At 36.9% G+C, this 17,624-nt stretch overlaps 1 protein-coding gene across 2 annotated transcripts in view; it reads right to left on the bottom strand.

Moving 5' to 3' along the window:
• GLCCI1 (glucocorticoid induced 1) overlaps positions 1-17,624 on the bottom strand; it is a 110,182-nt gene that overhangs the window by 22,026 nt on the left and 70,532 nt on the right. Inside the window, exons 4-5 of one of the 2 annotated variants that reach the window (XM_027968481.2) lie at positions 8,520-8,636; positions 1,104-1,256 (exon numbers count right to left, since the gene is read on the bottom strand). In XM_027968481.2, the coding sequence (XP_027824282.1) occupies positions 1,104-1,256; positions 8,520-8,636 (270 nt within the window). The remainder of the gene's footprint in view (positions 1-1,103; positions 1,257-8,519; positions 8,637-17,624) is intronic. The other variant, XM_060414510.1, reaches the window with a different exon arrangement.

Raw genomic sequence — 17,624 nt, 5'->3', positions numbered from 1 at the left:
TATTTTTGATTAATTCAAATGGATGCAAGGCTTAAATATATGTGGAAACTAACACCATAAAACCCTAAGAGGAAAACACAAGACTAAATCATTGTGACCTTAGATTAGGCAATATTTTCTTAGCTATGCACAGTGAAAAAGACAACCCACAGAATGGGAGGTATTTTCAAATCATCTATCTAATAAGGACTTCTTATCTAGAAAGTAAGAACTTTAGACCTTTTACATTTCAATAGTAAAAAGACAGCCTAATTTTGAAATGAGGCAAATAATCTAAATAGACAGTTTTCCAAAGAAGATATATAGTAGTCAACACCATAATGAGGTACCACTTCACACCCATCAGAATGGCTATAATAAAAAAGGTAATTACAAGTGTTGCTGAAGATGGAGAAATCGGAACTTACATACACTGCTGGTGGGTATGTAAAGATACAGAGTGGCTACTTTGGAAAACAATCTGGCAGTTTCTCAAAAGGTTAATCAAAGAGTTACCATACTAGCAATTCCACTTCTAGGTATATACTCAAGAGAAATGAAAATGTCATGTTCACCCAAAAACTTGTATACGAAGTTTTTTTCACGGCAGCATTATTTTTAACAGACAAAAAGTAGAAATAATGCAAATATTCATCAATTAATGACTGGATAATAAAATCTGTATGAGTGAATACTATTCGGCAGTAAAAAGGAATAAAGTACAGATACATGCTACACTATAAACGAACCTTACTTCAGCCTTAAAAACCTTAATCTGAGTGAGAAAGGCCTGATACAAGGGCCCTGTATTGCATGACTACATCTACATGAAATATCCAGAACAGGCCAATTCACAGACCGAGTACATGAGTGGTTGTCTCACTGGGGGAAAAGGAAGAGATGACCGCTAAAAAGTACGGAGTTTCTTTTGGGGGTGATGAAAAAGCTGTAAAGTTGATTGTGGTATTGACTGCATAACTGTGAACATGCAAAAACCACTGTACACTTTTAATGGGTAAATTGTATGGTATGTGAATTATATCTAATAAAGCTGTAACAAAAAAGACTGAGATACTTCACAGTGTTAAAGAAAAAAGGGATTCAAACATCCCATATACCCTTACCTTGGACACGTCCTCCTTCCCATTATTTTCTTTAATGAATACCTTTTCTAATTCGGGACTTATTCCTTCTACATTGCAGGGCACACGTGAAACAGATGATTTTGGCACAGATATATTTGACAGCGGCATAGGGACTGATCTTGATCCAGTAGCCTACAAAACACAAGGTAAGGTGGTATCGAATTATTTGTGGATGAAGAAATTATGAACTAAAGAGCAAGGTAAATCTTAAAACAGAAACTCAGTGAGTAGTTATTTTGACATTTCAAATACAATATAAATTCAGGTACACAAACAGCAATTTAGGTTCCAAAGTAAGAAGTAAGGTCAAAATTACAGAGTCAAAATAATCTTTTATGGAAGTGTAAAGCTATAATTGTAACTGTATACATTTTTTCAGCAGAATATCAGACAGAACCCTCTGTACTGTTTTTTAATTCGTTTTTCTGATTTTACTGAAAAAGCACAGCTGAAATCATGTAAAATGAATGTATCATGTGACTCTTCAATTCTGCTCTATGCTTATGTGTGTGTGTTTAAACGATTTGTTCCCCACACTGTGACAATCCCCATCTAGTATTTTTCGTTTCTACTTTATCCAGAATTTAAGAAAACCTTTTGGATTACTAATTAGTATGGCAACAATATCATGATAAGTTCTATAACACTCACTTAACAGCTTTAAGGCTGTTTTCAAAAGTCCTTTGGAGGACTTGTCAAAAATTAATACCCCTCATAGCTGTCTTGTGGGAGGTACCATAAAGTGGAAGTCAAGCCTGTTGATTCTCAAGGAACTTAAAGAACACAAAGGAAATTAAAAACATTAAGATGAACAAGGAAAAAAGAAAAATAATATGATCTGTACCTTAATCTGAATGGTTAAAGCTGATACATATGATTCACAATGAAGTAGACAGCTAGGCACTGATTAAATGAATATTTCCCACACACATGCTATGCTCTTGCCATTTGTGAATTGCTGCCTGCGAATGTCCTTTGTCTCGTATTAACGTATGAGTTTTTTTCATACTGAAGTTGTAACTCTTTGTCATCCATTTGCTGTTTGCTTTAGTACGAAATATCTTTCTTCCAGTACCTTTATGGTTTTTCATATTTAAATATTTAACCTATCATGATTTATTTTTCTGTATGTTATGAAGCAGTATTTTTTCCCACATGGTAATAAAACTGCCCCAACATTTCTCTTTGGATTCTATATTTTATTTCCTTTAAGTATTATCCAGCATTTCTCATGATGTACTCTGCATATAAGTTAAATTGGCAGAATGACAATATATAGCCTTGACATACTCCTTTTCCTATTTGGAGCCAGTCTGTTCCATGTCCAGTTCCAACTGTTGCTTCCTAACCTGCATATAGGTTTCTCAAGAGGCAGGTCAGGTGCTCTGGTATTCCCATCTCTTTCAGAATTTTCCACAGTTGATTGTGATCCACATAGTCAAAGGCTTTGGCATAGTCAATAAAGCAGAAATAGATGTTTTACTGGCACTCTCTTGCTTTTTTGATGATCCAGCAGATTTTGGAAATTTGATCTCTGGTTCCTCTGCCTTTTCTAAAACCAGCTTGAACATCTGGAAGTTCACAGTTCACGTATAGCTGAAGCCTGGCTTGGAGAATTTTGAGCATTACTTTACTAGCGTGTGAGAGGAGTGCAATTGTGCGGTAGTTTGAGCATTCTTTGGCATTGCCTTTCTTTGGCATTGGAAGGAAAACTGACCTTTTCCAGTCCTGTGGCCACTGTTGAGTTTTCCAAATTTGCTGGCATATTGAGTGTCGCACTTTCACAGCATCATCTTTCAGGATTTGAAATAGCTCCACTGGAATTCCATCACCTCCACTAGCTTTGTTCATAGTGATGCTTCCTAAGGCCCACTTGACTTCACATTCCAGGATGTCTGGCTCTAAGTGAGTGATCACACCATCGTGATGCAGACTACATCATGAGAAACACTGGGCTGGAAGAAGCACAAGCTGGAATCAAGATTGCCGGGAGAAATATCAATAACCTCAGATATGCAGATGACACCACCCTTGCGGCAGAAAGTGAAGAGGAACTAAAAAGCCTCTTGAGGAAAGTGAAAGTGGAGAGTGAAAAAGTTGGCTTAAAGCTCAACATTCAGAAAACAAAGATCATGGCATCTGGTCCCATCACTTCATGGGAAATAGATGGGGAAATAGTGGAAACAGTGTCAGACTTTTGGGGCTCCAAAATCGTTGCAGATGGTGACTGCAGCCATGAAATTAAAAGACCCTTACTCCTTGGAAGAAAAGTTATGACCAACCTAGATAGCATATTGAAAAGCAGAGACATTACTTGGCCAACAAAGGTCCGTCTAGTCAAGGCTATGGTTTTTCCAGTGGTCATGTATGGATGAGAGAGTTGGACTGTGAGGAAAGCTGAGTGCTGAAGAATTGATGCTTTTGAACTGTGGTGTCGGAGAAGACTCTTGAGAGTCCCTTGGACTGCAAGGAGATCCAACCAGTCCATTCTGAAGGAGATCAGCCCTGGGATTTCTTTGGAAGGAATGATGCTGAAGTTGAAACTCCAGTACTTTGGCCACCTCATGCAAAGAGTTGACTCATTGGAAAAGACTCTGATGCTGGGAGGGATTGGGGGCAGGAGGAGAAGGGGACGACAGAGGATGAGATGGCTGGACGGCATCACTGACTTGATGGATGCGAGTCTGAGTGAACTCTGGGAGTTGGTGATGAACAGGGAGGCCTGGTGTGCTGCGATTCATGGGGTCACAACGAGTCAGACATGACTGAGCGACTGAACTGAACTGAAAGTATTATCTGACAATCTCTATTCAGAGGTCCACTTTAACTGCTGTAATTTTACAACAATTACATTTTGCATTCTGGTATCCAGTAGGGAAAGCCTTTTCAAATTTTGTTTTTAACTGACATTACTTTTCCACATTAACACTGGAAATAACTTTTAAAGTAATAAAACAATTCATTTTGCAGTTCCATTGGAACTCAATTCGTACATTAATTTTGGGCAAATGACTATTTGAAAAATGCTGAGTCCTCCCATGTATGAATGCCTTCCCATTTATCTCTATTGTATATTTCATATCCTCAATAAGGTTTGCATATTTCTTTTAAGGTTAATTCTAGGCATTTTATATTTTTCACCAGATATATACTAACATGCTATTTGGTTTCCACCCCAGTTCCTGACACAATGTTCCTGAATTCTTGTAATTTCCTGAGGGATGAAGGCATTAGGAGCATCTTTCGTTCAGAAATTTGGTTTCTGACACTGATCCTGACAGATAGCTCCTAAACCCCTTGGGATTTCCTAAGTGATGGGAGCAAGAGTCTTTCATTCTAATGAGGTGACTCTTAGTGGGTTCCTGAATAGGTTCAGAATGGGGTGCTGGTCTCTAAAAAGAACCTATGACTAGAAGCTTGGAACTTCCAGTCCCACCTCTGGTGAGAGGAGAGGGAGCATGCCTATGTGATGAAGCCTCCAAAAATCCCAGCACTGTGGGTCAGACAGTTTTCAGGTTGGTGAACATATATCCATGTATCACGAGGGCGGCGCACATCAACTCCATGCCAGCAGAAATTCTTACATTTGAGTTACCGCCAGACTTTGCCCTGTGAACCTCCTCATCCTGCTGTTTATTTTGTTGTTCAGTCACTCGGTCATGTCTGACTCTTTGCAATGCCATGGACTGCAGCACGGCAGGCTCCCCTGTCCTTCACCATCTCCTGGAGCTTGCTCAAACTCATGTCCTTTGAGTCGGTGATGTCATCCAACAGTCTTATCCTCTGTCCCCTTCTCCTCCTGACTTCAATCTTTCCCAGCATCAGGGTCTTTTCTAATGAGTTGGCTCTTTGCATCCTGGGCCAAAGGACTGGAGCTTCAGCATCAATCCTTCCAATGAATATTGAGGATTGATTTCCTTTAGGATTGACTGGTTTGATCTTGCAGTCAAGGGGACTCTCAAGAGTCTTCTCCAAAACCACGGTTCAAAAGCATCAATTCTTTGGCGCTCAGCCTTCTTTATGGTCCAACTCTCACATCCATACATGACTACTGGAAAAACCATACCTTTGACTAGAGGGACCTTTGTTGGCAAACTAATGCTTCTGCTCTTTAATACGCCGTCTAGGTATTTCATAGCTTTTCTTCCAAGGAGCAAGCATCTTTTAATTTCATGGCGCAGTCCCCATCTGCAGTGATTTTGAAACCCAAGAAAATAAACTTTGTCACTATTTCCACTTTTTCCCCGTCTATTTGCCATGAAGTGATGGGACCGGATGCCATGATTTTTGTTTTCTGAATGTTGAGCTTTAAGCCAACTTTTTCACTCTTCACTTTCACTTTCATCAAGAGGCTTTTAGTTCCTCTTCACTTTCTGCCATAAGGGTGGCGTCATCTGCATATCTGAAGTTACTGATATTTCCCCTTACAATCTTGATTCCAGCTTGTGTTTCATCCAGCCTGGCATTTTGCATGATGTACTCTGCATATAAGTTAAATAAGCAGGTGACAATATACAGCCTTGTCGTTCTCCTTTCCCAACGTGGAACCAGTCCATTGTTCCATGTCCAGTTCTAACTGCTGCTTCTTGACATGCATACAGGTTCTGCAGGAGGCAGGCAAGGTGACCACAGGCAGGTATCAGACCAGGCTCCTAAGGTCTGATATTCCCTCTCTTGCAGAATTTTCCACAGTTTGTTGTGATCTACAGGGTCAAAGTCTTTAGCGTAGTCAGTGAAGCAGAAGTAGATGTTTTTTTCTGGAATTCTCTTGCTTTTTCTGTGATCCAGTGCATGTTGGCAATTTGATCTCTGGTTCCTCTGCCTTTTCTAAATCCAGCTTGAACATGTGGGAATTCTCGGTTCACATACTGTTGGAGCCTAGCTTGGAGAATTTTGAGCATTACTTTGCTAGCATGTGAGGTGAGTGCAAGTGTGTGGAAGTTTATTCTTCGGCATTGCCCTGTTCCAGTCCTGTGGCCACTGCTGAGTTTTCCAAATTTGTTCATCTGTATGGATCCGTTATATCCTTTGTAACAAACAAGTAAATGTACTTCTCTGAGTATTTTGAGCCCTTACAGCAAGTTACTGAACCTGAGGACAGGGTTGTCAGAATCCCTTCTTTATTACTGGTAGGTCAAAAGTACAGATGATGACCTGGAACTTTCAACTGGCATCTGACCAGGGGCAATTTCATGGGGTGGAGTTCTTAATCTGTGGGGTCAATGCTAACTCCAGATAGTCAGTGTTATAACTGAATTGTAGGATGCCTGGTTGGTGTCTAAAGAGTTGGATAATTCATTAGTTGGTGTGGAAAAAACCCCACACCTTTGGTGTCAGGAATGTTATAAGTAGAAGGAACAGTATTTTACCTTTACCAGTACAGGAGAAAATAATAGTTTTTTATGTGTTTATTTTTTATCCATTTATTAAGTTCTCAATCTTTTTATTGTGAGAAATTATAATCATAATTAACAGAATACCTAATAGATGTACATAATCCAGCTCCAAAACTTATTAACATTTTCTAATCTTACTTCATCTAAACATCCACTTGCTTTTGTTCCTGGAGTATTAACACACATTCTAGCCTTCATATTTCATCTATAAGTATTTCAGTATGTATAGCAAGATAATTATTTTTAGATAACCACAATGCAAAAAAAAAATCAATGTAAATTGGGAACAAGTGTATAAATCTTTTCTTGTTAATCAGTAAGTCAATAGATATACAGCAAAGGTGCTCTAAATAACAAATAAGAATGAATGGTATATTAATTCTAGCAGATTAAGAAGAAAAAAAGGAAGGCATATGTGAATTTTCTCTTGAAATGTCTGCAATGTTTTACAGCTCTGATGAAGTATAACTGGCATACAGTAAAATCCTCCCATTTTAAGTATGTAATTCTTTGAGCTTTGTATACAGTCATCCAATTATCAGTATAATCACATTTTAGAAACTTCTATCGTCCAAAAAAATGTCTCTATGGCTTTTCTACAGTCAGCTTTTCTAATACTTTTCTAAAAGGCAACATTTTGCCTTTTTGAAGATGTACGGTAATGTAGCCTTTTGCTTCTGACTTTTTTAACTGGCATGATGTTCTGAGATTCAGCCAAGTTGTCATAAATACCATCAGTTCCTTCTTTTTACTGCTGAATAGTATTACACTGTATGGATGTATGAAGTGCTGTTTATCTATTCACCAGTTTATGGATATTTGCTGCTTTCCATGTTTTGAGTTTTATAAATGCTGCTGCCATGAACATTGATATAGATGTCTCTGTGTAGACATTATGTTTTATTTCTCATGAACAGATACCAAACAGTAGAATTCCTGAGCTGTATGGTCAGTGTATGTTAACTTCTTCAGAAAATGCCAAACTTCTTACCAAAGTAGCTGTACCATTTTGTGTTCCCACCAGCAATGTGTAGCTGTTCTGATTATTTCACATCCTCATCAATACTTGGTATTGCCAGTATTTTCCATTTCATCCTATCATTAGTTTTAGTAGTTCAACAAATTCACTTTAATTTTCTAAATATACAACAATATCACAAATAGTGATAAGATTCCTTTTTCTTACTGCTCTGTCTAGAACCTCTAAACTACTAGCAAATAACATCAATAATTACAGACATCTATGACTTAACTTTTATTTTTAACAGAAATACTTTCAGTATTTTACTGTTAGGATCTCACCACATTTGCAGGTAGTTACATTAGGAAGTATCCTATTTTAAAATAAGTTTTTATCACATATGGATACTGAGTTTTAATCAAGTGTTATTCAGCATCTGCTTTGACTTTCTAATGCAATGAACTAACAATGCATTTCCTAATGCTGAACCATCCTTACATTTGTGAAAAACCCCTAATTAAAAAATTTTTTGATATGCAACTTGGGCTGCCTCTGCTATATTACTATATTTGATTTACTAAAATTTACATTAATATTTGTAAGTAAATTTAGAATATCATTTCCTAAATTTTGCTCCATAGGATGTATCAGTACAAGTTTGGTAGGGTGGGGGGACAAAAACACTAATTCTCAGTTTCTTCATAAGTAAAGTGGAGTAAAATATACAAAGTGACCAGAGATAAATGGGTTAAGGTACTATTAGAAGATTAAATAAGAAAATGCCCAGAGTTGCTTAGTCAGTGAATGAGCTAGGATTTCTGTCCAGGACACTACCAATCATCCTTGAGACCATTATACTCTGTCTGTTATTAAAAGATTATACATATGGCTAAAACAAAAACATTTTTTTTATAAAAAACACTGTAATTTAATCAAGCTAGAGATATACATTAATTTTTTATCCTAAAAGGATGGAGTCTTCCTTACAATGAACCCTTTGAAAGGAATTATTCCAATCTGGACGAGCTGTTAGCCTACCTGAGTGTGACTGATTGCTATATGGTTGCCATGGAGAGGTGACTGACGATCTTTCTCCTTACTGTGCCGACTACTCTGTTTACTACGCTGTAGTTGCTGCCTCAGTTTGGCAATCTGCTTTGGGGAGAGGGAAAGAGAAGGAAGAAGAGAACAAAAGTGAATACCAAGCTTTAAGCATTTATTTTTTTAAGTTTGGATATTAAAAAATAAAAATTTTATCAAAGATTTCAAGAAGAGATATTTCATTACAATGATTTATTCTCTAATTTTTAATAGTTGAAACCACTGAAAACAAGAAATATGTGCTACAAATGCTTCACTTATACAATTTAAATAGTGTTGTTGGTTAATACATAGACTAAATTTCCCCAGATTATTTCATATTTTACCTTTGTAACACCAGAGATATCTTCCCTTCTAAGCATTTTTTCTAAGGGGTAAAAGTAGTATTTCATATGCCTGCTGATTAAAGTCAAACCCAATCTCTTAATATATAGGGATCACATTAGTTTCTAAGTTCCCATCTTATATAAACAAAATTGATCTGGTATACTAATTTCTGAACATAAAAAAAAAAAATCCCATGGTGTAAATCCTTATGGCATTTAGCATTAGTTACTTGTATTTACCATCTTACTATATATTACTTTAGTCACAAAATTTTTATTTTCCAGCTTTATTGAGATATAAGTGACATATAACATTGTGTAAATTAAGGTGTGCAACATGTTGATTTGATGTTATTGTATACTGCAGAATGATGCTACTATAGCATGACAGCTCTACTCCATTACATAATTTGAGATTTATTCTCTTAGCAGCTTTGAAGTAATAACACTATTACTACCTAGAATCAAAATCCTATACTTTAGATTCCCCAGAACTCATCCATCTTGTAACTGAAAGTGTGCACCCTGTGGCTACTCCCCGTTTCCTTTACCCAGGAACCACCACTCAACCCTCAGTTTCTTTGAGTTTGGCTTTTCTTCTCTGGTATCACAAAGCAGTGATACCATTCAATATTTGTCTTTCTCTAACCGATTTACTTCACTTAGCATAATGCCCTCAAGGTTCATCTATATTGTTTACAAAAGGCAGGATTTCCCTCTTCCTCATTGCTGAATATATACGCCACATCTTCTTTATCCACTTATTCACTGACAGACACTTGGCAGTAGTGACATACATTTAAAGACAAATATAACTTAGGTATTTTCCTAAATGGAATAGTAATACTCCAAGGCTTAAGAGAAAAGTCATTTCTATAATATGGCTTGGAATTCATCAAACTATTAATATATTTTAGGTGCTATACAATCGTCTTAAACTGTGCCAGACCAGAAGGCAAATATACCTGAGCATTTTCAAAGGGAATCATTAGCAATTTGGGGCAAGTTACTTAATATTTTCCTTGTAGATGATGACATGAATCAATTAGTAGGTACTCCTTGAACACTTACAATGAGCCCAATTTTATGTTACTTATAAGGCAAAGTGCCAATACAAAGTCAAGTCTGTAAAATATATTGATTTTCTCAAAGACATGTTAGCAAAATGCTTACCTTGAATAACCATGGCAATAAAAAGCAAAATAGACAGTTGCTATTAAAGCCTATAAATGTTCAAGGGGAAAAGCATATGGGTTGCTGGGAAAATTTATTTTTACCTGTGGCAAACAGAAAAGAAGCAGCATGGAAGAAAATAGAGAACCTAAAAGAAAATCTATATTTTTCCTTTTAAGTAAGATCCTTAGTCTCCTCTAGTGTTTTGAAACTCTTTGTAGCTTTAAGGACATCACATACAATTTCCTTACAAAGATATACAAATGAGATTATGTTAACATTTGTGTTCCTTGCTCTCTGTTGAAGTGACATCATTTTCTTCTAGAGAATATTAATTTTCATGAGAAAAGGAATCAAAATTAGTTGGTAATCATTATAAACCAAGCCAGACTATGATAAAAGATAAATACAATTTCAAATTGTACAAGTTATTTAATTAGGACAGAGGTATAAAATTAAGTGTTTTCTGAGTATTAATGATGTTTTAGTGGTGTTTCACGGAGAAGGCAATGGCACCCCACTCCAGTACTCTTGCCTGGAAAATCCCGTGGATGCAGGAGCCTGGTGGGCTGCAATCCATGGGGTCGCAAAGAGTCAGACATGACTGAGCAACTTCACTTTCACTTTTCACTTTCATACTTTGGAGAAGGAAATGGCAATCCACTCCAGTGTTCTTGCCTAGAGAATCCCAGGGATGGGGGAGCCTGGTGGGCTGCCGTCTATGGGGTCGCACAGAGTCGGACACGACTGAAGTGACTTAGCAGCAGTGGTGTTTCAAAACTGGCGTTTTAAAGAGCTTGTAGAGAAGAGCCCATAATGCTTACAGATTAATCAAAGCAGTGTGTACTTTTTCATTTTTAAAATAATCTTTAAAAAAAAATCTGAAAACTGATCAATCCTAATCAGTCTCTTTTTAAAGGGCTTTGAGATATCATAATAAACCAGAAGTTTTTGTTCTTTAACATACCATTCTTTAACATAATGATACACACCCTACTTTGCTAGGAATACCAACTTATACTATGCAGTCTTATAGTTTCCACATAATACTGTTTATCTCTGGATTATAACATTGTTATGCTTTTGTTTACAAATTAGAGATTAGAGCAAAAGGAAAGCCCATCTTACTAGATATATAATCAAAACATTACGACTCTTACTCAGGAACCATGTAGAATGAAAGCAGGGTATAATAAATCTTCCTTTGCTTCAGAATATAAGAGATTCCCATGTTTCCTTACATGACATTCAGAAGAGTGGCTTATGTATATAACAACTGCAAATATTCTTGCCTTCCATACTTTCACTTAGAATTCTTCTCTTCTCCCTTGGATGCTCAAGAGCCCATGGTTATCCAAAGCCATCTCTTCTCCCTAACCTCAGTACCAGTAGACACAAAGGTATCTCTGGGAGGAAGGGGCCGATGTGTGTGTTAGTTACTCAGTTGTGTCCAACTATTTGTGACCCCATAGACTGTAGCCCACCAGGCTCTTCTGTCCATGGAATTCTCCAGGCACAAATACTGGAGTGGGCTGCCATTCCCTTCTCTAGGGGATCATCCCGACCCAGGGACTGAACCCAAGTCTCCTGCACTGCAGGCAGATTCTTTACCATCTAAGCTACCAGAGAAGCCCAGGAAGGGGCTTAGGGAGTTGTACTGTCCGATCTAGTCATACACCCCCTCCTGCCTAAGGCACCCTCTCTAGTCAATCTCACGTTCCAATGTATCACCCAAAGCTCTTGGTTCTCACTTCAGTGAGTCTACTCACCCTGGTTACTACAGTGAAACTCCTGCATACAACCTTCCTTTATAAAGGGAACCCTGAGTTATACCAACTGGATTTCTTAAACTATAGATGAATCTTACTTGTGTTTCTAAATAGTCATTAGCAATGCTTAAGCACAAAATTAAGAATGGACCTTGAGGATATTATACTAAGTGAAATAAGTCAGATAAAGTTAAATACTGTATGAGCTCACTCATATATGGAATCTGAAAATAAACAAACAAACAAAAAAAACAACTCAGAGAACAGCTTGCTGGTTGCCAGGGGCAGAAAATGGGTGAGAATGGTCAAAGTGTACAAGCATCCAGTTATAAGATGAGTAAATTTGGGGGGTGTAATGGATAGCATAGTGACTGTGGTTAATAACAGTCTATTGTATATTTGACAGTTGCTATGAGAATAGAGCTTAAAAATTCCTATCTTACACATACAAAAATCATAAAATTATGACGTGATGGATATGTTTACTAACCTTCTTGTGGTAGTCACTTTACAATATATACATATATCAAATTATTATGCTGCATATACCGTAAGCTTGTATGATGTTATATGTCAATTATACCTCAATAAAACTTAAAAAAAAATTAAGAGGGAAGGAGAGAGGAGCATTCTCTAAACATGAAAGGGATCTTAAGCACATGTACTCTGACATTTTAAAAAGATAGGGCATAAGTACCCCGAGGTCACAAAGAAGAAATAATAACTGTAGGGAGAAGAATTATCATAAATATTCACTAAGAAATGACTAAAATATTTGTGGAATTAGATAAAGAAAAATCAGAGACTGGTCCCACTTAAAATCTAAGAACTAGGAACACGTTTTACTGTACATTTTTGGAAACCTGGTCATATCACTCTTGTTTATTTGTAATTTTTGTCCTGATAGTTTCTCCCATATTGTTAACACTTAAAAAACAAACAAACAAAAAAAAAACCCTGAACTCTAAGCCTCAAAATACTAGTCGATTATTTTTGCCTCAGGTACTGAAAAGGAAGGGACAGAGGGTGATATTTCTCAAATGAATTCTACTCTATAGTAGGCAGGGAACTGAGAAATCTTAAACAGACTAAGTAGATGCAATAGGAACGGAAGCAAGACCCGAAGGAAAAAACGAGATGAGAGCTAGATTAACACCAGGAAAATGGCACTTTGCCACTCATATTTATATTGTTATAAAATGAAATATTTTCTATTTTGTTCTCATTCATTTCTCAATAGAAACATGAGATAAATGCTATTATTATCCTCACTTATTAGGTGAGGAAACTGAGGGGCGGGAAGGTTAGTTTGTTGAAAGCCACACAGTTAAGTGGTGAAACAAGTACATGAACTTAAGGAAGTGGAATTCCAGAGTTTGCTCTCTTAATCACTATTCTATACTGCCTAGAGAACCAAATTAGTAACTCACAAGGAGAGAAAGAATCTTACAAAAAGACAGACAGACATATAAATAGGAAAACATACGAATGACAACAGCTGAGCTGTTAAAAGACCAAAAACAATTACTAAAGATATTAATCCAACAAATTTTCCTGAAAATACAGTTTGAGAAGTTATCAATCTCAAGCTGTTATTCCCTTTTATGTGACAAGAGAGAATACGTGACAAACTTGAGTGCTTACAAAGACCAATGTCTCAAAAGAAAGGTTCTGCAGTATGAAACAGAGTTTACATACTATATCCTTTGTCAGTGCTCAAAGGAATTTAAAATGCAACGTACCTGCTGTAACACTAAAATAAAATTTAAAACTTAACATAAATATGAGCAAGTCATGCTGTTTTCCTTTTTTCTTTCATTTTCCAAAAGAAAAATGCTAATGAAATAACTGGGGCTTCCCTGGTAGCTCAGATGGTAAAGAATCTGCCTTCATGCAGGAGACCCAGGTTGGATCCCTGGGTCAGGAAGATACTCTGGAAGGGAGAAGGGAATGACAACCCACTCCAGTATTCTTGCCCGGAGAATTCCATGGACAGAGGAGCCCGGTGGACTACAGTCGGACTGCACTGTTCAGTCCTCTGATACCCAAATGCACACACACAGGCATATGTGTGTACAAACTGCACATATAAAGAACACACAGGTGTGTAAGCACACACACATGAATAGGGAGCTGTCACCTGCACACACATCACCAGTACACATGCATGCCCATGTACAGACTCACACCCCCACCTCAGTCAAAGAAACAGATGTTTCCATATAGATTTATCTCCACAGATACAGCTACCTTTGGGACACTTCAGTTTTTGATACAGAAATTTATTTACCAATAAGGTATAATTGTCAATAGAGGAATGCTGACAATAATATCAGACTAACATTGAGAAAAAAGTTCATAAAACAACTAGATTGCACAGATATACTGTAACTATTTTACAGATGAGGAAGCCCTTTAAAAAGTAAAGTATCTTTCCCAAGGTAACACAACTAATAAACAGCAGACCCAGTCCTTTAGCCTTTATTTCATAACCTCTTTCTATTAGCTACCAGTGCTGCTGAGAGTAGTACTACATTAATGTTCACAAATAACCACTAATACCTCACTATGTATTGGCTCATAATCTCAACCACTTCGCAAAGTAACTTCCTTTCTTAATGTTGGAGATATTGCAAGATGTGAAATTGCAGTAAAGATGAACAAAAGTTTGATGTGGCAATTAACTGACTACATACTAACTTACTGATACATTTCTTTTTCAATAAGCAGTTTGATGACCCTAAATACCATTCTTACTGGTCCAATTTTAAATAATGAAAATATGACATCTTTACAATTCAATTTAATGTGAACTCAGAATTTACTGGATGAGTATTTGTACTTTTAAGGTTTTACCACATAATTAAATAAAAATTCTTCAGAATGTTGTCTTTTAGGTCCAGAGAAAATATTACTGCAATTATTTTCCCCTAGTATGGTATGATAAAGCAATTCTTTTTAAATAGCAAAAGTTAACAGAACATTAGGGCAGTTATACTCTTAGTAATGATTATGAGGAAACTTTTATTTTTCTTACTGAAAAAAGAAAGACCCCAACAATATGTGTTAATTACTACTGGATCAGAAACAAGAAATGTCCCTAATCATTTCACTTAGAGTAAAACTATCCCAAGTAATAACAGAGCTTATTGATGAGATAAAGAAGCAACCTATGATTTTTTTCTTATATCCACTGAAGAACTTAAAAATACTCACTTTTTAAATTTATCTTTATCAAAATCAGAAACAATGTAAAAGAGCCAAAACAACGATATAGTCATATTATTTATATTCGGTCTGGGAACATCACCCTCTGGGATAAAGAGTAGGTTTACTTACTCCTTACTATTAATGTAAAAACAGTGGATTCTCCAAGTTCTGTTTCTCTCCTGTAATGTGATCTATTATTTGTGCAGGCATCCATTTAGACCCTCTCCATCTACCCCACTGGGGTTTACAGGGACGAATGCAAATAATAGTCTTATTACTTGCTATGCTGTGAATAATAAAGTCCACTGTCTCTAAACCATGAGCCTCATGGCTTCTGCTAGTGTCCATGAACTAGTAAAAGGCTAACGTATTAGGCTATCAATAGAAAAAATAAAATCCAAGATGTGAACCAGTGTATTTCCTCTTCTGCCTCAAATGAAGAGAAAGGAGTTTTAATGGAACATCTTGGGAAGACTGACTGTTCCTCACAGATAAAAGGACATGACAGACTGGAATCTGACTCCCACTCCTGATACCGATAATCCTGAGTGAGGATGATGGAGATTTACTGTTGCATCAGAGTCAGCCTCAACTCCCAGATAGTAACCAGATTTTTTAAATGTGCGAGTTTCTCAGTAACCATCTGGGAAATTTGAAAGTGAGAGTCCCAGTGGAGGGCTGGCTTAGGTTCTACCTAGGAGGGCTACCCTAAAGGATAAACAGAGCTCAACACTGGAGAAACCGAACATTATTTCTAGAATTCTAGAATCTTTGGAGAAAGTAAGATAGAACCGTAGGAAAGAGATGCAGCAACAAGGGATGTCCAAAGAACCCAAGAAATTTCAAAAGAAAGTCAGTTTCAAAAATCTGTCAAGACCAGGCAATAGAAAGGTACCTTATAACAGTACCAGCAAGCAGGAACATTTCTGTTCCCTTTATCTCCCCATTGGAGAAGGCAGATTCTTACCATCTGAACCACCAGGGAAGCTTTAGAGCAGGAGACATAGGTTTGATCCCTGGGTCAGGAAGATCCCCTGCAGGAGGGCATGGCTACCCACTCCAATATTCTTGCCTGGAGAATTCCATGGATAGAGGAGGCTGGAGACCTACAGTTCATGGTGTCACAGAGTCAGACACGACTGAGCAACCAACACAACACTACCACTACCACTCCACCTCTCCCTTAAGCTCCAACTCCAGAGGCTCAGACACAGTAGCTATGGAGTTAGGACAAAGGTGAGCAAAAAAGACAAAGGCGCTTTCAGGTTCCCTTCCCCCAGGAAGCCACTCAGTGGTAGTATGCCCCAGCTAGAAGAGGAGCGACCACAACCATGAAATGAGGAGGCTTTACGAGAGACTGGAATGCATGCTCATTTACAGAAATCACAGGAGTGTAAGAGCTTCTAGTTTTGCACTGAACTTCTCTCACCAAATAAAGGACAGTGAGAGTTAATATAAAGTCCTTTTATTATCCCTTAAAGCCTTAGTTGCCTTTCCTAATATGTAATTAAGCTCTTTAAAAAGTAGATTTTACCTACTGTTTCTTTTAAAATTCTACATGCTTTTACACAATTTTTAGCATACAATCTTATTCATTTGATGCTAATCTATGAACAAATACAGTGTCCCTACAGGCTGATAATGTATGCTAAAAAATATCTTTAAAATTTACCTTTTTTCTCTTTTACCTCTATTAAATGTATACAAATCAAGTACCATAAAAATAGAAATAGAGTCACAGATGTAGAAAACAAACACGGTTACCAGGGGAGAAAGTGGGGTGAGGGGGATAAATTGGAAGACTGGGATTGACATACACACACTACTATATAAAATAGATAACTAGTAAGGACGTGCCCAATAGCACAGGGAACTCTTCTCAATATTCTGTAAGGAACGATATGGGAAAACAATCTGGAAATGGGTAGATATATGTATATGTATAACATTCACTTTGCTGTATGGCAGAAACTAACACAACATTGTAAATCGACTATACAGGTTATGCGACACAACCCATCACTACTCTGTACACGGCTATCAATTACAGGTTCTGATAAATGAGTTGATAATCTGATTCCTAGTTTTTTCATAGGTAATCTGCTTTTTTCTAATTGCAAGAATGAGTATGTGTGTGTGTGCTTGATCTACAACCCACCAGACCTAAAAGTGGAGATTTTTGTTTTGTTTAGCCTCCAAGGCATTGGTGGGCTTTTTCAATCTAAAGACCCACCTCACTCTCCAAATTCAGCATATTGTCAAACTTTAAGAAATACCTCTTCCCTGATACCTACTATTCTTTCCTTTGGAGACTCCTTACTCAGTCTGTTTTCCATGTTTCTTAACTTCTCTTTCATATTTTTAACCTCTATCTTTTTAAAAATTATTTTTTATTGAAGTATAATTGATTTACAATGTGGTATTAGTTTCTGGTATATAACAAAGTGTTAAGCTGTAGATCTATCTATTCTTTTTCATATGTTTTTCCATTATGGTCTACTACAGGATATTGAATACAGCTTCCTCTGCTATACAGTAGGTCCTTGTTGGTATCTACTTCATAT

This window comes from Ovis aries, chromosome 4 (assembly GCF_016772045.2).
Source record: "Ovis aries strain OAR_USU_Benz2616 breed Rambouillet chromosome 4, ARS-UI_Ramb_v3.0, whole genome shotgun sequence".
In the NCBI taxonomy this organism is placed as follows: Eukaryota; Metazoa; Chordata; class Mammalia; order Artiodactyla; family Bovidae; genus Ovis; species Ovis aries.
Note: the sequence above shows the minus strand (reverse complement) of the source record. Positions and strands in the feature narration are given on the sequence as shown.